Here is a 16,376-nt window from a genome sequence, read left to right as displayed (position 1 = left end):
ATAGAGAGAGGAGATCGGTGTGATCTTTATGCCAAATTATGTCCACCCTCTGCCAAATCTGCACCTCCTGCCACGCTGTGCTCACTGCCCCCCTCTGGACCCAAACCACTTCTGCTGCCAGGCAGGTATGTTGGAGAATGAACTTGGTTCTACCTGATCAGTGTGTCCAAGTACTTAGTGAAAGAAGGGAAACTAATATATCCCCAAGGCCTGATCATTTGCATCCCAAATTACTGATGGGAGTAGTTGTGGAAAGAGTGACGCATTGATTCTGCCAATTAAAGGGTTGCAAATGTAACCCCACTATTTACAAAAGAAGGGAGAGAAAAATAAGGAGTAACAGATAAGCTAACCTCACGTAAGTAGTGGGGAAAGAGGTAGTAGCTACTGTCAAGAATGCAACAACAGGGCAATTGAAAATACCAACAGATTTAGACAAAGGCGGCATGGATTTCTGAAAGGGAAATTGTGTTTGGTAAACCTACCTAAATATTTTGAGGATGTAACGGTAGAATAAATAAGGGAGAATCAGTAGTTGTGTTGTACCTGGATTTTCAGAAAGCTTTGGATAAAGTCCCTCATAAAAGGTTAGTGTGCAAGATTACAGTGTACAGGGCAGGCACGGCAGTGTAGCGGTTAGCATAACGCTATTACAGTGCCAGCGACACAGATTCAATTCCATCTGCTGTCTGTAAGGAATTTGTACGTTCTCCCCATGACTGCATGGGTTTCCTCCGGGTGCTCCAGTTTCCTCCCACATTCCAAAAAGACGTACAGGTTAGGAAGTTGTGGGCATGCTATGTTGGCACTGGAAGCGTGGCGACACTTGCAGGCTGCCCCCAGAATACTACACACAAAAGATGCATTTCACTGTGTCTTTCAATGTACATGTGACCATAAAGAAATCTGACCTTATCTTGCAGCAGTGGGAAAAATGTATTGGCTTGAAATAAACATTGGTTGGCAAAGAGGAAACAGAGAAAAGGCCCTTTTAAGGGTGGCAGACAGTAACTAGTGGGGTCCACAGGAGTAAGTGCTGAGGCCCCAGCTATCGATGCTTTGGACGAGGGAATCAAATGTAATATCTTGAAGTTAGCTGGTGACACTAAACTGGGTGGGGCTGGGTGTGAATGTGACTTGTGAAAAGGATACAAAGAAACATCAAGGAAATTTGAGTGAGTGTGCAAAACATGGTAGGTGCAGTGTAATGTGGATAAATGTGGAGATATCCACTTTGGTAGGTAAAACAGAAAGACAGTATTATTTAAATTGTGATAGATTGGAAAGTGTTGATGCACAAAATGAACCGAGTTGTACACCTGTCACTGAAGGTGAATCTACGGGTGTAAATGGTATGTTGGCCTTCCTAGTAAGAGGATTTGAATACAGGAACACGAGTTTTACTACAATTATACAGCCGTTGGTGAGACTACAACTGGAATATTGTGTGCACTTTTGGTTTCCTTACCTAAGAAAAAATATACTTACCGTAAAGGGAGTGCAACAAGTTTCACCACTAATCCCTGAGATGGTGGAACTGTTGTAAGAGGAGAGATTAAGTCAGCTAGGTTCGCATTCACTGGAGGTTGGAAAAATGAGAAGAGATCTAATTGAAGCTTGCAAAGTTCTGACAGGCCAAGAAGAGATCTAATTGAAGCTTGCAAAGTTCTGACAGGCCTAGACAGACTGGATGCAGGGGGAATATTTCCCTGGCTGAGTGTCTAGAATGAGGGGTAACCATTCAGGTTACAGGGTTAGAGATTTGTTACAGAGATGACAAGAAATGTCTTCACTCAAAGGGTGGTGAATCTGTGGAATTCACTGCCACAGAGGCTGCAGAAGCCAAGTCGCTGAATATTTTTTAGAAGGACGTGGATAAATTTCTAGAGATGAAAGGGTAGAGGAGAGAGTGGGAATACGGTACAATATTGAGATAAAGGATGAGCCACGATCATCTTTAACAATTTCTGCCACCTTCAATGAGATTCCACCATCAGATACATATTCTCCTCCCCTCTCCTTTCAGCGTTCTGAAGGGACCATTCCCTTTGCAATTCCCTGGTTGACTCCTCCAGGTCCACCAACCACTCCCCTTCTCAGAGCGCATTCTCCTGCAACCACAGGAGATGCAATACTTGTCCTCCTAACTCTCCCCTTCCCACCATTAAGGACCCATACAGCTCTTCCAGGTGAAGCAGCGATTCACTTACAGTACACCTCTTCCAATCTAGGTACAGCATTCAGTGCTTACAAAGTGGTCTCACCCACATTGGAGAAACCAAACACAGATTGGGTGAACACCTTGAAGAGCAGCTGTCTTCAGTCCATAGGGGTGACCTTGAGCTTCCTTTTCCCTGTCACTTTAATTCTCTACCATAACCCCACTCTGGCCTATCTATTTGTGACCTCCTGCACTGTTATAACAAGGCCCAAAGTAAGCTTGAGCAGCAGCGCCTCATCTTCTAGCTAGACAAGTTGCAGCCCTCCAGACCCAATATCGAATTCAATAATTTCAAGTGACTCATTTTCTTCATTTATACCAGAGTTGGCCAGTTCTGCTGTAGCTTATCCATCTGTAATATTAACTCGGTTTCTCTCCCCACTTAAACTGCCTGATGGACATTTCCTATAATTCTGCATTTTACAGTTTTACCATGTTTCTTTATTAGATTCTTTTTCTCTCTCTAACATACCTCATTAACCCATTAACCCAATGGCTTCATTAACAACTTATCACCACAACCTATCAGCCTATCAGAGATATTCCCTGGTCCTACTCATGCTCCACCCTCTATGCAACTTAAAACTAACTTATTGGTGGATTCAATAAGACTGATTAAGTACTTGAAGGGGATAGAGCACAAGAGAAAAACAAACTAGAATGCCCTTTGTAGCTAGAGGTGAGACGTCAAGTATCCCATCGGGCTTGGTGAGCAGAGCACTCTCTGCTAAGGAGTTGGCTGAAGAGAGGTTCTGTCTCAGAATCAAGGACAAGGACAAGGATAAGGGTGTGGATGCATGATTAACAAATTCAGGACTGTGTGGGTGGATGAGCAATTAGATGCCATCAGAAGAGAACAAATGTGGAGGAAGTAAAAGTGAAACAACAGCCATTAAAGGGACCTGTGAAGGGCGACAGGACTGGGCAGAAAGAACAAAGGTGAAAAGAAAATTGTATAAAAGAAAGATAGTTGAAGACATTGGGAGCAACAACTCCAGGGACCAATCGTCACAGAGAAGAGGTAAACCCTCCCGCGTCTGGGTGTTCGGAGAACCCCTCATTGTGAACCTAGCCACTTGGCAAGTGTGCAGGTAATATTCCCAGCTTAGCAACAAACGTAAATGACACAGTGCATGTTAAAATAGTTCATGTTAAATAATCAGTACACACAAGGGTTAGTAAAGTAGTTTGAAAACAGAACTCTGTTGAGTGTTTATTTGCCTGGAAGTATTGTCACTGAGAGAGAGACTGGCCAGAGATTGATGTGCTTGGGTGGACCAGCTCGATGAAAGCTGAGGTGAATTGATAGCAGAATAAGCAGAGCCACCAGCAAGAACCCAGGGAATAATAGCTGATTTAAAAATGGAATCTGGCAATTCTCGGGAAATTGTTCTTTGTGAATACGTAGGAAAGAATTGGCTCACATATTTAGAGTGTATGGACACTTTTCTAAACAGAGAAGAGTAATGGAACCTGATTATGAAACAGAAGGGAGAGACGGGACAGGAAAAGATAAAGAAGGAAGCAGCAGCGCCTAGTTGTTTGGAGGAGTTACGTCTGAAAGAAAATGACAGTAGAGAATTAAAGGGACTGTTGAGGGAAGGAAAGAACGAAGTAGGACAGTTGAAATTGCACCTGGATGGATTGCAGAGTGCTTGTGCCAATAGTTTAGTAAATATGAACTAATATCAGATGCAGTTTGACAAGTTAGTACTTGAGAGGAATAGGAAGGAAAAGGAATGTGCAGGAGGAGAGATTAAGGTGAACGATTGATCAGTGTTGAGTTGAAAGCAGCAGTCAGGGTGCAGCACAAAGTTGATAAGGAGAATAAGGGATCATACTAAATGTCAGAAGCAGACAGATCAGGATATTGGGATAAGGTAGTAGACAACGTGTGCGAACACAGGACTGGAAATGACTCACGAGATGGGGGCAGAGATGGCCCCATACCGTAGGTTCCGGTGATAGAACCAAAGGTGCCTGTGGCTCCACTTAGGATGTCTCCCTCAGCCCCGCAGGGGACAGGGCCGGTGGTGTATAGTATGCCCTCTAGGGTAGCACAGTTATAGGAGATGGCAAAACGGATAGGGCCGTTTGGGCCTGCAGATGATCAGCAGAGCTTGTCTGACAAGGCAAGTCAAGGCAACAAAGGGATATACATGGACCAGATGATGAGGAAGAAAGGAAGTTGCTTTTAATGTGTTTGCATCTGGCAGTGCATTCAGCATTGCCAAACCCCCAGAATATGGGGGTGGGGGGTGAGGGGGTGGAGCAACTTTGTGGTAGATGAGGGATGAGATTATAATTGCATTGAGGGGTGACAGTGGAGATCCCATGGAGGGATTAAATAGGTGCCGACAAAGGAAAGGAAAGCGCCCTACCATCTATACTAGCCAGCTGTGGGTAGTGTTTGATTGAGGTCTATGGACCTGGGTTGGATCGACACAATTTGGCAGGGCCACACGCAACCCGTTGAACAGGTACTCTTGTGTGCCATGGGTTGATGGAGACCAGGAAAGTGTGTGATCCTTTAGATCCAACTGATGTTACACATACAGAAGCATGAATGCTAAGACAAATGGTCAGAGTGTGGGGGAAAGGAACGCTGAGTCAGGTTCCAAATCCGGGAAGGCTTCAGGAGCGGCGAGAATGTTTCCCATCCAAGAAAACACAAAGGTCATTGTGTGGAGAAATGAAGGTCGGGGCAGAGGGAAACAGATCACAGAAGGAAAATACCACAACACAGAAGTATACCTTCCCCCAGTCAGGAAGACAGCAGAGGGGGGGGCAAACATCCTGATATGGTGCCCAAATCCACTGCTCCAACTGTGGTAAGGTGGGTCATAATGCCCAGAACTGTACAACAAACAGGTCTTATCATCCAAGTCCTATCAAAGATCTGAGTTTGGAATGTGAGAAACCTTGGAAGCTGTTGGAGTTTTAGTTGGTCTGGGGACGTCACACTTCAAACGTGTTGAATGTCTATTTGTGCGTGATCAATAACTTCCTGCATGCCTTTATTTTAAGGTTTAAATATTTCCTTAAAGTTTGTAGGATTGTACTCTAAGATCTTGTTAACTTTTTAACCCTTGAAGAGTCAGTCACTTACTGAACTGTTTAAAGTGTGAGTGATCTGTGAGTTTTAATACGCTGCATGTTGTATGACGAGAGAGAGAGAGTGCATGAGGTGAGTGAGTGAATGAAAAGCCGTTACTTGTTTGTTAAATCTATGTTGGAAGATATTTAAATTAATCCTTGCTCTAGAGGGAATAGGATATGACTGACTGATAGATTCTTTTATAGATAGATTCTTATAGACTGATAGATTCTTATATAGCATATGAAAGATCTACCCTTTCATATTCTATATGAAATAAATTTGCAGGACCTCCTATGCTTTAAGAGGCAATGTCTCTTTGAGAAGTTGTGTGAGTGTGTGGGGGAGTGTGTATCCATCTTTTCTTTCCCTTTATTCTTTGAATAATGTGTTAAAATTTTTTGACAGTGGAAATTAATTGTTTATCCGAAGTTTTCAGTTATTTGCAAAGATACTGAAGAAAGAAAAGTGCAAGCATGGACTTTATTTTGTTGATGATTAATGTATATTTAAATTGGGAATTTGAAATTGGTATTTTGGGAGATTGGAACGTTTGGGGAGCAATCATAAAAGTTGCTTTTCCTAACTCAAATGTTTTTTTTCCCAGAAGGTTAAAAGATGTTGATCAAGACTTCTTGATGCACTGATTTTGAGTTTTAGAGTTCCTTTGGAAAACTTGTTTCTGATGTAAGCACAATGTATGTCTTGTAAAATGCAAATGAGAGTTCAGGTTATTTCATGGACTGGGCCAAACCATGATTCAACATTTTACTGACACCATCAGCCCTAATCTCCTCACCATCTTAACAGAGCTCACATCTGTCCAGCTGCTGCTGAATGGGTGAATTAAAAACGGTTTGGTCAGTCAGCCCCATCTCTCAGGACATTGTTACTACAAGGAAGAGATATTCAGATAAAACAGATTAAGACTCCCACCTTTTTGGTAGACAACCTGATACAGATGGGGGAACCCCATTCTGGGTACAGATTATCAGGTGATGGTCACAATCAGTCCCAAGGGGCCGTTTGTGCCAAACCAGAAGGGGGAAGTACAGGGAGAAGCAGCAAAAGTACAGAGAGCACAGGAACAAGGGAAACCACAGACACCACGTCAAAAGTTTTTGTGGACAGCTCCTCAGTGGTTGAAGATGGGGAGCGAAGGACAGGGTGGTATCATGTTAATCAGTGGAAGTGATTTGTGTAGATCCAGGAGCATAAATTCCAGGTGACAGTAAATGCTGGGGAAGTCGAGCAGACCCCTCAGTCAACCAATAACCCCACGATCCTCACACCAAAGATCAGGGCATGGTGGTTAACTAGGAAACAAAAACAAGGAAAGGAAAGAGTATGATGGGAATGAGAATGGAAAAGCTTCACAGGATAAGTGAGGAGGAATTGAGAGATTTGGAGGAACTATTCAATGACTTGAAGGTATGAGAACTGTACGTAGGAGCAGAAATTATTCTTGCCTTGTAGATTTCAAAGAATGGAAATGTGGAAGATCACATGGGGGTTCAGGAATTTTAGGAGCATTGAGCTTTACAGTCGCTCTGCCACAATTTCATAGCAGTACTAGGCAAGGAGAATAGGGGGCCGATCAACTTTACGTGTTGCTGGAAAAGCCTGCAGGATCGTGAATGTATCTTGAACATGTGGTGGATATTTATGGGGAAAGTCCGAGAGAACGGCAAGGAGTTCATATGTGTCGGTGAACACAATGTTACTAAAGAGTAGTGAGCCTGAAGTCCAGTTGAAGGTAGATTGGGTAAAAGATGGACCATAGTGAATTGTAGGAAGACTGGGATCTGATTTGTCACTCAAGGAAACTATCTTGAAGGGACCTAGCAGGTATGGTCCTAGGAGGATTGGGAACAGGAATGATTTAAAGGGAACACCTAGTGTTCCCTTTAAAATATGCTAAGGTGGAATTCCAAATGCTACAGAAATGGGATAATTTTACATTAGAACCAATCTGAAGGAATGGTGGATACTCACAAATACACCAGGAATAATGGGAAGAAGGCCATAGGATAATTCCTTCACTGTCGCTGGGTCAAAATCCTGAAACTCTGTCCCTAACAGCATTGTGGGTATACTCACACCTCAAGGACTGCAGCGGTTCAAGAAGGCAGCTCACCACCACCTTCTCAAGCATAACTAGGGATGAGCAATTAAATGCTGGCTCAGCCTGCAAAGCCCACATCCCTTGAACGAATATATTAAAAAAGTAATAGATCTGGGAGATTCCAAAGCTAAAGGGATGTCGCACCTCCAGAGACTACATGATGCATTCACCTTTGTACTTAAGGCTCCTTGAATAAAAAATGTAACAGTAGGAATTGTTGTGAGGAGTAAGCTTCCCAGATATTTTACCAGGGTGTATTCGGGCACAACATCGGATTCCAGCATCTGTAGCCCTTTGTTTCTCAAACATTGGAAAGTCACTCAAGGAAACTATCTTGAAGGGACCTAGCAGGTATGGTCCTAGGAGGATTTGGAACAGGAATGAGTACAGTTAACTCTTTCAATGTAGAAACGTCACAGAATAAGATATCAGCTGCAGGAAAATTAGTAGCTTGGGGATGTGATAAAGTTGTTGGCAAGCTGGTTATGGAAGACTGGGAGTAGTGGTATACTAAACTAAATTTGATATTAGCAGTCAGGAACTGGAAATTTGTAAAAAAAAGTCTACGTGGAACATGAGTGGAGTATCGATGAATTTAGCTGGAGTAGAAAATAGAACCTATCGTAATTTGTTTGAGTTGTATCAATAACAACAAAAGAGTACATTGAAATTTTATATACTAGACTGTATCAGAACTGGAAAAGATCATTTGGCATTAAAGATAATATAGGTCTGGTAATTGAACCTTTGCTTTGGCATACTTGTAACGAGACAGTATGTAACGCTACATTTTTGGTGACTAATGGGACTGAAAGGGAGAATTCGTGTCAATTCTTATGTTCAGAGATTGGTTATGGATGCCAGAGTTTTATGGTATGGAGAGGAATTTGATTCATGTTATTGAGAATGTAATAGATCAAAAAGAGGGGAAATGTAGCTAGAGACAAGATGTCAAGTATCCCATCAGGCTTGGCAAGCAAGCTCTTTCCACCAAGGAGTTGGCTGAAGGGACAGAGTCAAGGACATGGATAAGGATGTGGACGCATGGCTAATGAACCTTCAGGATCATATAGGAGGATGAGTAATTAAATGCTATCAGAAGGGAAGCAAAAGTGAAAAGCAGCCATTAAATGAATCTGTACGACAAAGAACTAAGAAAGCCTTTAGAAGATCAGAAGAAAATTGTATAAAAGAAAGTTTGTTGAAGAAATCAGGAGTGACAATTCCAGGGACTGACCATCACAGAGGAGAGGTGGACCTCCACGGCTGGGAGTCGGGAGAACCCCTCATTGTGAACCTGGCCAGTTCACAAGTGTGCTGGTAATATCCCAGCTTAGCAATAAAAGTAAATGTAATAGTGCATGTCAAAATAGTGCATGTTAAGTAATCTGTATACACAAGCCTTATGTAGTTATGTGAATTAGTGCAGAAAGAGTTAAGTGGGGTTGAGGTACAGATCAGTCTTCCTATTGTGAAATCAATTCTGAACTCCCAGATGAATGGATATAATTGTAGACTCGCATACATTCCGGATGTGTGAGCCTGTTCTTGAGTTTTTATCTGTGAGGCACACTCCAGCAAACAGCAGCATTGAGCATTTGTTTATTAGTCCCTTGGTTTGAATAATACAATGCAATAGGCAGCATGGAGCCGAACTTCTTCAATGCCAGTTACAAATGTCGTCAAAGTTAACCTGAGAACCTTTCACTGCCCTAAGACTCCATTCGCTATAAGTACTGTCTACTAGAAGCAGGGAATGAAAAGTGGGAGAGGGGTGCACCAGGGAGGTAGGGGAGTGAAGATTCTGGGACAAGCACATAGAGGACCAATGAGCTAATACTTAATGTTATTGCTGTTTAAAACAAAATATTGTAAATGTAAGCAATTAGTGCATGGCAATAGACAAAGAACTGATGCAGAATATAAATCTCATAACTGTAATCAGAGCTAGACTTTGCAATCCAATTAGTACATTAGGCTGTTAGAGGATCAGGCTTGTTTATACTCATCTGAGTTTGCCCCAAATCAGGGGTAGAATTAGTAACTGAGATATTATATCTAGTCGTTAACAGCCATTAGTTAATAACTTTCGATTAACAATTGTTAGTCAGAGGATCTTCATGTGAAGAATTTCAGCTGTTCTAGATGACTCACCAGCACTTTCCTGAGAGCACTGAGAGATGTGCAATACGTGACGGCTTTGTCAACTTTGCCACATCCCAGGATTGAATAAAATACTAGCTAAGATCCATTATTTTACTTACATTGATTAATACCCTTTGATTAACATTTATTAGTTAATATTTGTTTGTTAATACCTTTGGATTAACATCAATAGTTAATATGTATGTGGTTTAAACCCATGGTTTAACATCCTTTGATTAATATTGTTGCTTCTTTCTTTGTATTTGCTACTTTTAAGTAGAAAGAGATGTCAGTCTAACTTCAGACTTTAACATTTTTCTCTCATACCTAAGGGATTGCAAAATGAGCAAATGCAACAGAGGAAATCCTTAATCTAGTAATGAAAACAATGTACACACACAACACACACACTGGAATCCTGTTATCCTAATCCCTGCACATCACACACACCAGCTACTTTTAGACACTGAATTCTGTTTCCCAAGTTCGTAGCCCACCTGTGACAGAATTACTGACCATCTGTGGCAGATATATCCAGCCTGTAACCCTGGGACCAGATACAAGCATCCTGAGCTCTGCCTTGCTGACCCCCACTGCCCAGATAATCCAATCGTGTCTATGTTTTGAATTCTCATTTTTTGGCTTGTTTGAAGTTCATGGGATGAAGGTTTGGGAGGAGCTGTTTTTATTGGCAATACCCAAGTTTGGATAAGTTACGAATCAGGATCCTGGGATTTGTTCCTGACTCTGATGACTGCATATAAATAAATGCAAAAACTTTGAGTTAGCCCTTGGCTTTCCACGGCACTGATACAGAAGCAGGAACATTTCCAGCTCTGAAGGCACCATTTGGCCCATCATGATGGTAATGTTGCAGCTCTGTAAAACCCTGGTTAGACCACACTTTGAATACTGTGTTCAGTTCTGGTCGCCTCACTGTAGGAAGGATGTGGAAGCCTTAGAAAGGGTGCAGAGGAGATTTACCAGGATACTACCGGGATTGGAGAGCATGTCTTATGAGGATAGGTTGAGTGAGCTAGGGCTTCTCTCTTTGGAGCGAAGGAGGATGAGAGGTGACCTGATAGAGGTGCACAAGATGATACGAGGCGTAGATTAAGTGGACAGTCAGAGACTTTTTCCCAGAGCAGAAATTACTAACACAAGGGGGCATAATTTTAAGGTGATTGGAGGAAAGTACAGGGGGAGGTCAGGGCTAAGTTTTTTACAGAGTTGTGGGTGCGTGGAACACGCTGCCAGGGGTGCTGGTAGAGGCAGATACCTTAAGGACATTTAAGCGAGATAGGCACATGGATGATAGAAAACTGGAGGGGTATGTGGGAGGGAATGGTTAGGTTGATCTTAGAGTAGGTTAAAAGGTCGGCGCAACTTCGTGGGCCAAAGGGCCTGCACTGTGCCGTTATGTTCTATGACTATGCTGGCTTTGTTCTACAAGCATCCCAAACTAATCCTGCTTCCTCCTTCATTCCCACATTACTGTATCATCCCTGAATTAAATCCACAAGCCTCTTCTCTTTGACATCCCTGCAGCAATCCAAAACTAATCCCCCTGCCCCCTCTCTCCCACATCTCTATATCAATGATAACTAAATGCCACTTTCCCCTCTCTCTCCAATACCCCTGTATCAATCCCAAACTCATCTCGCTGCTCCCTCTCTCTCACACCTTTGCATCAATTCAAACCAATCCCACTGCCTCACCCTCTTTTTATACGGTGCTGCATCAATCCCAAATTAATCCCATGCCCCCTTTCCCCATGGCTCTGCAACAATTCCAAACTAATCCCACTGGTCCCCACCCATTCCCTCCCCAAGGTCTAGAATCAAATTTCAAGAATTCCCACTGCTATCTCCCGATTATCCTGTAGCTGCCTCTGCACGCTATAATTATTTTGTTTTACCTTACATGGTGCAATGGTTTTTCCCTTAATTTTCTGTAATAAAACACAGCTCCAACCATGCTCCTTGTAGAAGAATTCCTTGTAACCCACCCCACTCTCATTTATCAGATTATTAGATTGCCAATGGACAGTGCTCTGCAGGAACTATGAGAGCTGTCAGCCACACAGGACACTAAGGAATTGATTGGAGTGTGTATCGCAAGTGCCAGAATAAGGGGATTCCACTGGATGTGTTGGTACTGATGAGGTTTTGCTCTCTGACTTCATGCAGATCATGGCATCTTCACACTGTTTATCCTGAGTTCCTGGAGAATAGATCAATATTTAGAATGATTGTGAATAGTTTACACTGGTCAATATCTGTGGTTTTACATGCTCCATTCACCCACATCCGTATTGGAAAGTCCCTCCCAAGCACACTCGGAACTTGTGTGTGACTCCACTACTAAACAACTAGGGATGGCCAATCAACATCCGTGCCAACCAACTTCTAGGATAAAATAACAAATACTTCCCATCAATCAATACTCCCATTTCCTACTATATATTCTGTTACTTTCCAACACTTTAAAACCAATGTATTCCACTGCTATCCAGCATTCTATTCCATTTCCAAACTAGATATCCTACTCTTTCCCATTACTCCCATTATTTTCCCACTGCATATCACACTTCTCTGGATCACTCATTCCCAGTTTTCCCACTACTTTCCCAATTTTTTCCACTAGAACAATACAGCAGAGGAACAGGCCCTTCAGCCAACCACGATGACAATCTAAACTAATGCCATGGTCCATTTCCCTCTATTCCCTGCCTGTTCATGTGTCTTGTCTAAATGTCTCTTAAACATTCCTATCATCTCTGCTTCTACCACCTCCCCTCGCAGCACATTCCAGGCACCTACCAATCTCTGTGTCAAAAACTTGCCTCGCAAATCTTTTTTAATCTTTTGCCCACTCGGCTTAAACCTATGCTCTCTAGTATTTGACTTTTCCACCCTGGGAAAAGACTCTAACTATCCACCCTATCCACACCTTTCATATTTTTATAGCCTTCTATCACTAGCTCTGTATTTGGATGGCAGAGTCCACGAGATGCCCTGACCCACCCCAGATCTGGCCTCAGCTGGAACCCTTTTAGAACTTGTCAGCCAGAGATTATCCTTGGTTCCTCCTCCTGATCACTATCATGGCAAAGTGTACAACTGTGTATGGTCCACTGGAGCATAGATCCAGGCCAGAGCATGATGCCCTCCATGAAAGAAGAGGTAATAAACTCATTGCTTAAGAACACAGATGAAAAACTGGCTATGTGGTAGGTTCTGAGGGTTACTTGATAGACCCCAGTGAGAATGATGGCCAATAAGAGACGGGGGAGGGGTTAAGGGTTATTTACTATAACTAAGGGAAGGGTGTATGAAGTCAGAGATAGAGATAGAGATAGTCAGGTGTATGAAGTCTAGACAGAGATAGCTATGGACCACAGATATGATTGGTTACTTGGGAGAGGGATTACAGATCAGAGTCATGGTCAGTGACACATAGAGGAGGTTTTGAGGTCAAGGTTATGGATGTCAGGTTATAGTCAGTGGCTGGGAGAGAGGGTGAGGTAGGGTTGGTACAGGGTCAAGAGTATAGACCATGACCCAGTGTGGTAGGCTGGTGGGGGTTATAGGGTCAGGTTTGGTCAGTGATCGAGGGAGGGACGTGGGGCTGGGTATGGGGTCAGGGTTACTGAGTGAGAGCCAGTGGGTGGGAGGGTGGGGGGTGTTATGGATGGTGAGCAGAGAGAAGGGGATTATCACTAGGAAGAAAAGATCTACCTCAGCAAAGTTTACCTTCAGTTCAAGAGCTTCCATTCCAAACATCTGGTTTCTTGTTCTTTCAGTCTCTGCTTCAGAGTTTCTACTTCCAGATGCATGCCTAGGATAGAGTGAGAGCAAAATAAGAATTATGGTTTGAGTAAACTCCATCCCTATCCTCCTCCTCCTCTCTGTGAATCTCAAAGCCCACAAGTGGTGTCTGCCTCAATAAATTCTCCCTTTAAGATATTCCCCCACATTCCCAAAAATTTTACCACCTACCCATACTAAGGGTAACTTACAACAGCCAATTAACCTTCCTCATGAACCAATTAACCTGTGACGTGGGAGGAAGCTGGAGTATCTGGAAGAAACCCACAAGGTCACAGGGAGAAGGTGCAAGCTGCACACAGATAGCACTGGAGTCAGGCTTGTGAGGCAGCAGCATTACTAGCTGCACCAATGAAATGGATCCAAAACTGGCCAAACTCTCTCTCAACAGAGCCACAACTGAACCTCTGGGTTAAATGTCTTAAATGTGATACCCGCTGATCATGCAAGCCAGTTTTACTTGTTTAAAAAATTCTTACCTTTGAAACATTCTACATCAGACAACAATCAATTATTGAGAGTATCTTTGTTTGCCAAGGGATTCAACAAACACAGGAATAAGATGTCTGTTGGGGATTGGGCTTGGTGGAAGTAGATGAAGTCAAAGTTAAACCATTAAATGATAGAAAAGACTAGAGGGGCAGAGTGGCCTTCTCCAGCCATTTCTTATGCTGACTGTTGGAAGGATGGTTTAAGTAAATCTCTCCCTTTTCCATGTAAGCCTCTGTAACTGCACACTTTATTGCACTAGACATCAGGATCCAGTTCTCCAAGTTGAATTTCACTTGAATATAGGTGTCGTAGTCTCATGAGAAAAACTTTATCTACAGTACCCAATGTATTGTGATATTCTCTTCAAATACCCTGCCTCTGTCCTGATATTAAATAACTTCTCAAATATGCCGTATGCTTGTCTCTCTAAACTTGCTCATCTAAAACATCATTGGCTATGCCCTGACTCATCCCAATCTCTGCTTCCCCACCACCCTGAGCTGGTTGATGACAAGTAGTCCAGTAAAAATTCCCATCTTCGTTCCCAAACCCTTCTGCCGTGGAGCTCTCCAAAGACTCTGCCCTCTTCCAATCCCTCCTGATTTCCATCATTCAGCTGCCACACCTTCAGCTGCCTGGGCCACAAGTTGTGGAATTTCCTCCCTCCCCAAACCTCTCAACCTCCCTCCTTAAAATCAGGCCAAGTTTATGTTCAGCTGCCCCATGTTTTCCTGAGGCAGCTCAGTGTCAAGCTTTTGTCTGCAAATGCTGCTGTACCTTGGGTTGGTTTGTACAGAAAAGGCACTAAGTAATTTCAGGCAGCACATTGACTGGAGCAGGAATGAATGCACAGTGGGGACCTGTCTTCGACTGATACCTATGCATCCAACAGCAGTTTTCCATATTGAGTGCCAAACATCAAGAATCAAGACTGATTCCTGCCACTTTCTTAGCCTGAGAGGGGAATCATCATTTGGGCAACAGGTCCTAGAATGGGTGGCGGGCCTGAATGTTGGATGTCAGTTTGCTGAATTCCTGTATACTGGACCTTTCTGTGGATGGAGGCCATACCAGAGGGAGCTCCCTGATAATGGAACAGCAATACCAACAACCAGTAGCTGCCAGAATGCCTGAGTCCAAACTGGTCCCACCTTAGTGATTAACTTTGGTACATGATCATTCCCAAGGCAGTGTGAATCATTGAAACCATTGCAATTAATAGTTCATACCCTGCCGTTTGTTTATGTGTGTGTGTGTGTTTCGTGTGATATGCATACACGTGGTCCTGTGTGTTTATGTGTAGTGTTACTATATGTAGTGTTTATATATAAATGCTAACGTATGAAGGTGTCTAAATATGCATTGTCTGCAGCTCCTGTAAGGTGTGGGTGTTTACCAATGTGCAAATGGATGTGCCAACGTGTGGAAGGCAATGTGTAATGGTGAATCTATTTCATAATGTGAGTGTGTAAATAACTATCAGGAACATCTGGATAGGCTGGTCTTCTCTTTCACTGAGGACTGACCCAGCAGATGTTTGTAGATATGAAGCACTTCAATAAGTTAGTCTTGGGGAATATGTGGGAGAATTCAAAATGGCACGGGCCACAAAGAAAATACAGACTCTATTAAATTCAGTCAGGAATTCAGGATTTTCCAGGTCAGTTATAGAAAAAGTGGAATTTGCTCCCACAAGGGAATTGGGAGCTGGTTGGGGTGAACAGCCTGGAGAATTTTAGAGGAAGCTGAAGAGATTCAAGAGGGCAGGAGGGATTGAAGGACATGGTGATGGCGAGGGGTGGAAGGATGCTCACGTGAAGCAGAACTGCCAACATGGAGCAAAAGGGCTGAACGGCATGTTTATTTGTACAATGTAACTACTCATGCAAATGTAAATCACATGAAGGTAAATGTGTGTGAGTTCACACTGTAGGTACAGAATCTTCCAGCTCCTTACTTTTCAAATTCCAGTCTTTCAAATCCAGCGATTGTTTCATTTGATTGATGACCTCCTGTTTATATACAAACAAGAAATGAGTTACAATATGACAGGTGTTGCCCAGGGCCTGTGTTGGTACGGGACAGGAATGGGCCAAGGCCTCTGTTACTGTGGGACAGGAGGGTCCCAGAGCATTTGTTAGTATGGGACAGGCGTGATCTAGTGCCTCTGTTATTGTGGGACAGGACGCAGCCTCGGGTCTACATTAGTGTGGGACAGGAAATGCCCAGGCCCTGTCAGTGTGACAGGAGTAGGCACTCTGTGTAAGTTTGGGATACTAATGAGTCCATGTTAGTACCTGCCAAATGGAATTCAATCAGGACGAATGTGGGGTTTTGCATTTGGTGAAGGCAAACAAAGCAAGGTAATACAGATGAAAGGAGGGATACAAAGCAGTGTTCGGGATAGAATCAGAAAGAGACCTTGGTATGGCATCCACAGATCCCTGAAGGTGGCAGGGGAGGGCA

At 43.1% G+C, this 16,376-nt stretch overlaps 1 protein-coding gene across 2 annotated transcripts in view; it reads right to left on the bottom strand.

The window, feature by feature from the left end:
- Positions 1 to 16,376, bottom strand: part of plvapa (plasmalemma vesicle associated protein a) — a 40,272-nt gene that overhangs the window by 9,353 nt on the left and 14,543 nt on the right. Inside the window, exons 4-6 of one of the 2 annotated variants that reach the window (XM_052038264.1) lie at positions 15,868 to 15,922; positions 13,344 to 13,428; positions 9,039 to 11,811 (exon numbers count right to left, since the gene is read on the bottom strand). In XM_052038264.1, coding sequence (XP_051894224.1) covers positions 13,346 to 13,428; positions 15,868 to 15,922 — 138 coding nt within the window. In that variant the 3' untranslated portion in view covers positions 9,039 to 11,811; positions 13,344 to 13,345. Of the gene's footprint in view, positions 1 to 9,038; positions 11,812 to 13,343; positions 13,429 to 15,867; positions 15,923 to 16,376 lie in introns of those variants that run through there. The other variant, XM_052038265.1, reaches the window with a different exon arrangement.

The sequence above is a fragment of the Pristis pectinata genome, chromosome 24 (assembly GCF_009764475.1).
Source record: "Pristis pectinata isolate sPriPec2 chromosome 24, sPriPec2.1.pri, whole genome shotgun sequence".
NCBI classification, from domain to species: Eukaryota; Metazoa; Chordata; class Chondrichthyes; order Rhinopristiformes; family Pristidae; genus Pristis; species Pristis pectinata.
The sequence above is the reverse complement of the archived record's forward strand: the minus strand, read 5'-3'. Positions and strand labels throughout refer to the sequence as shown.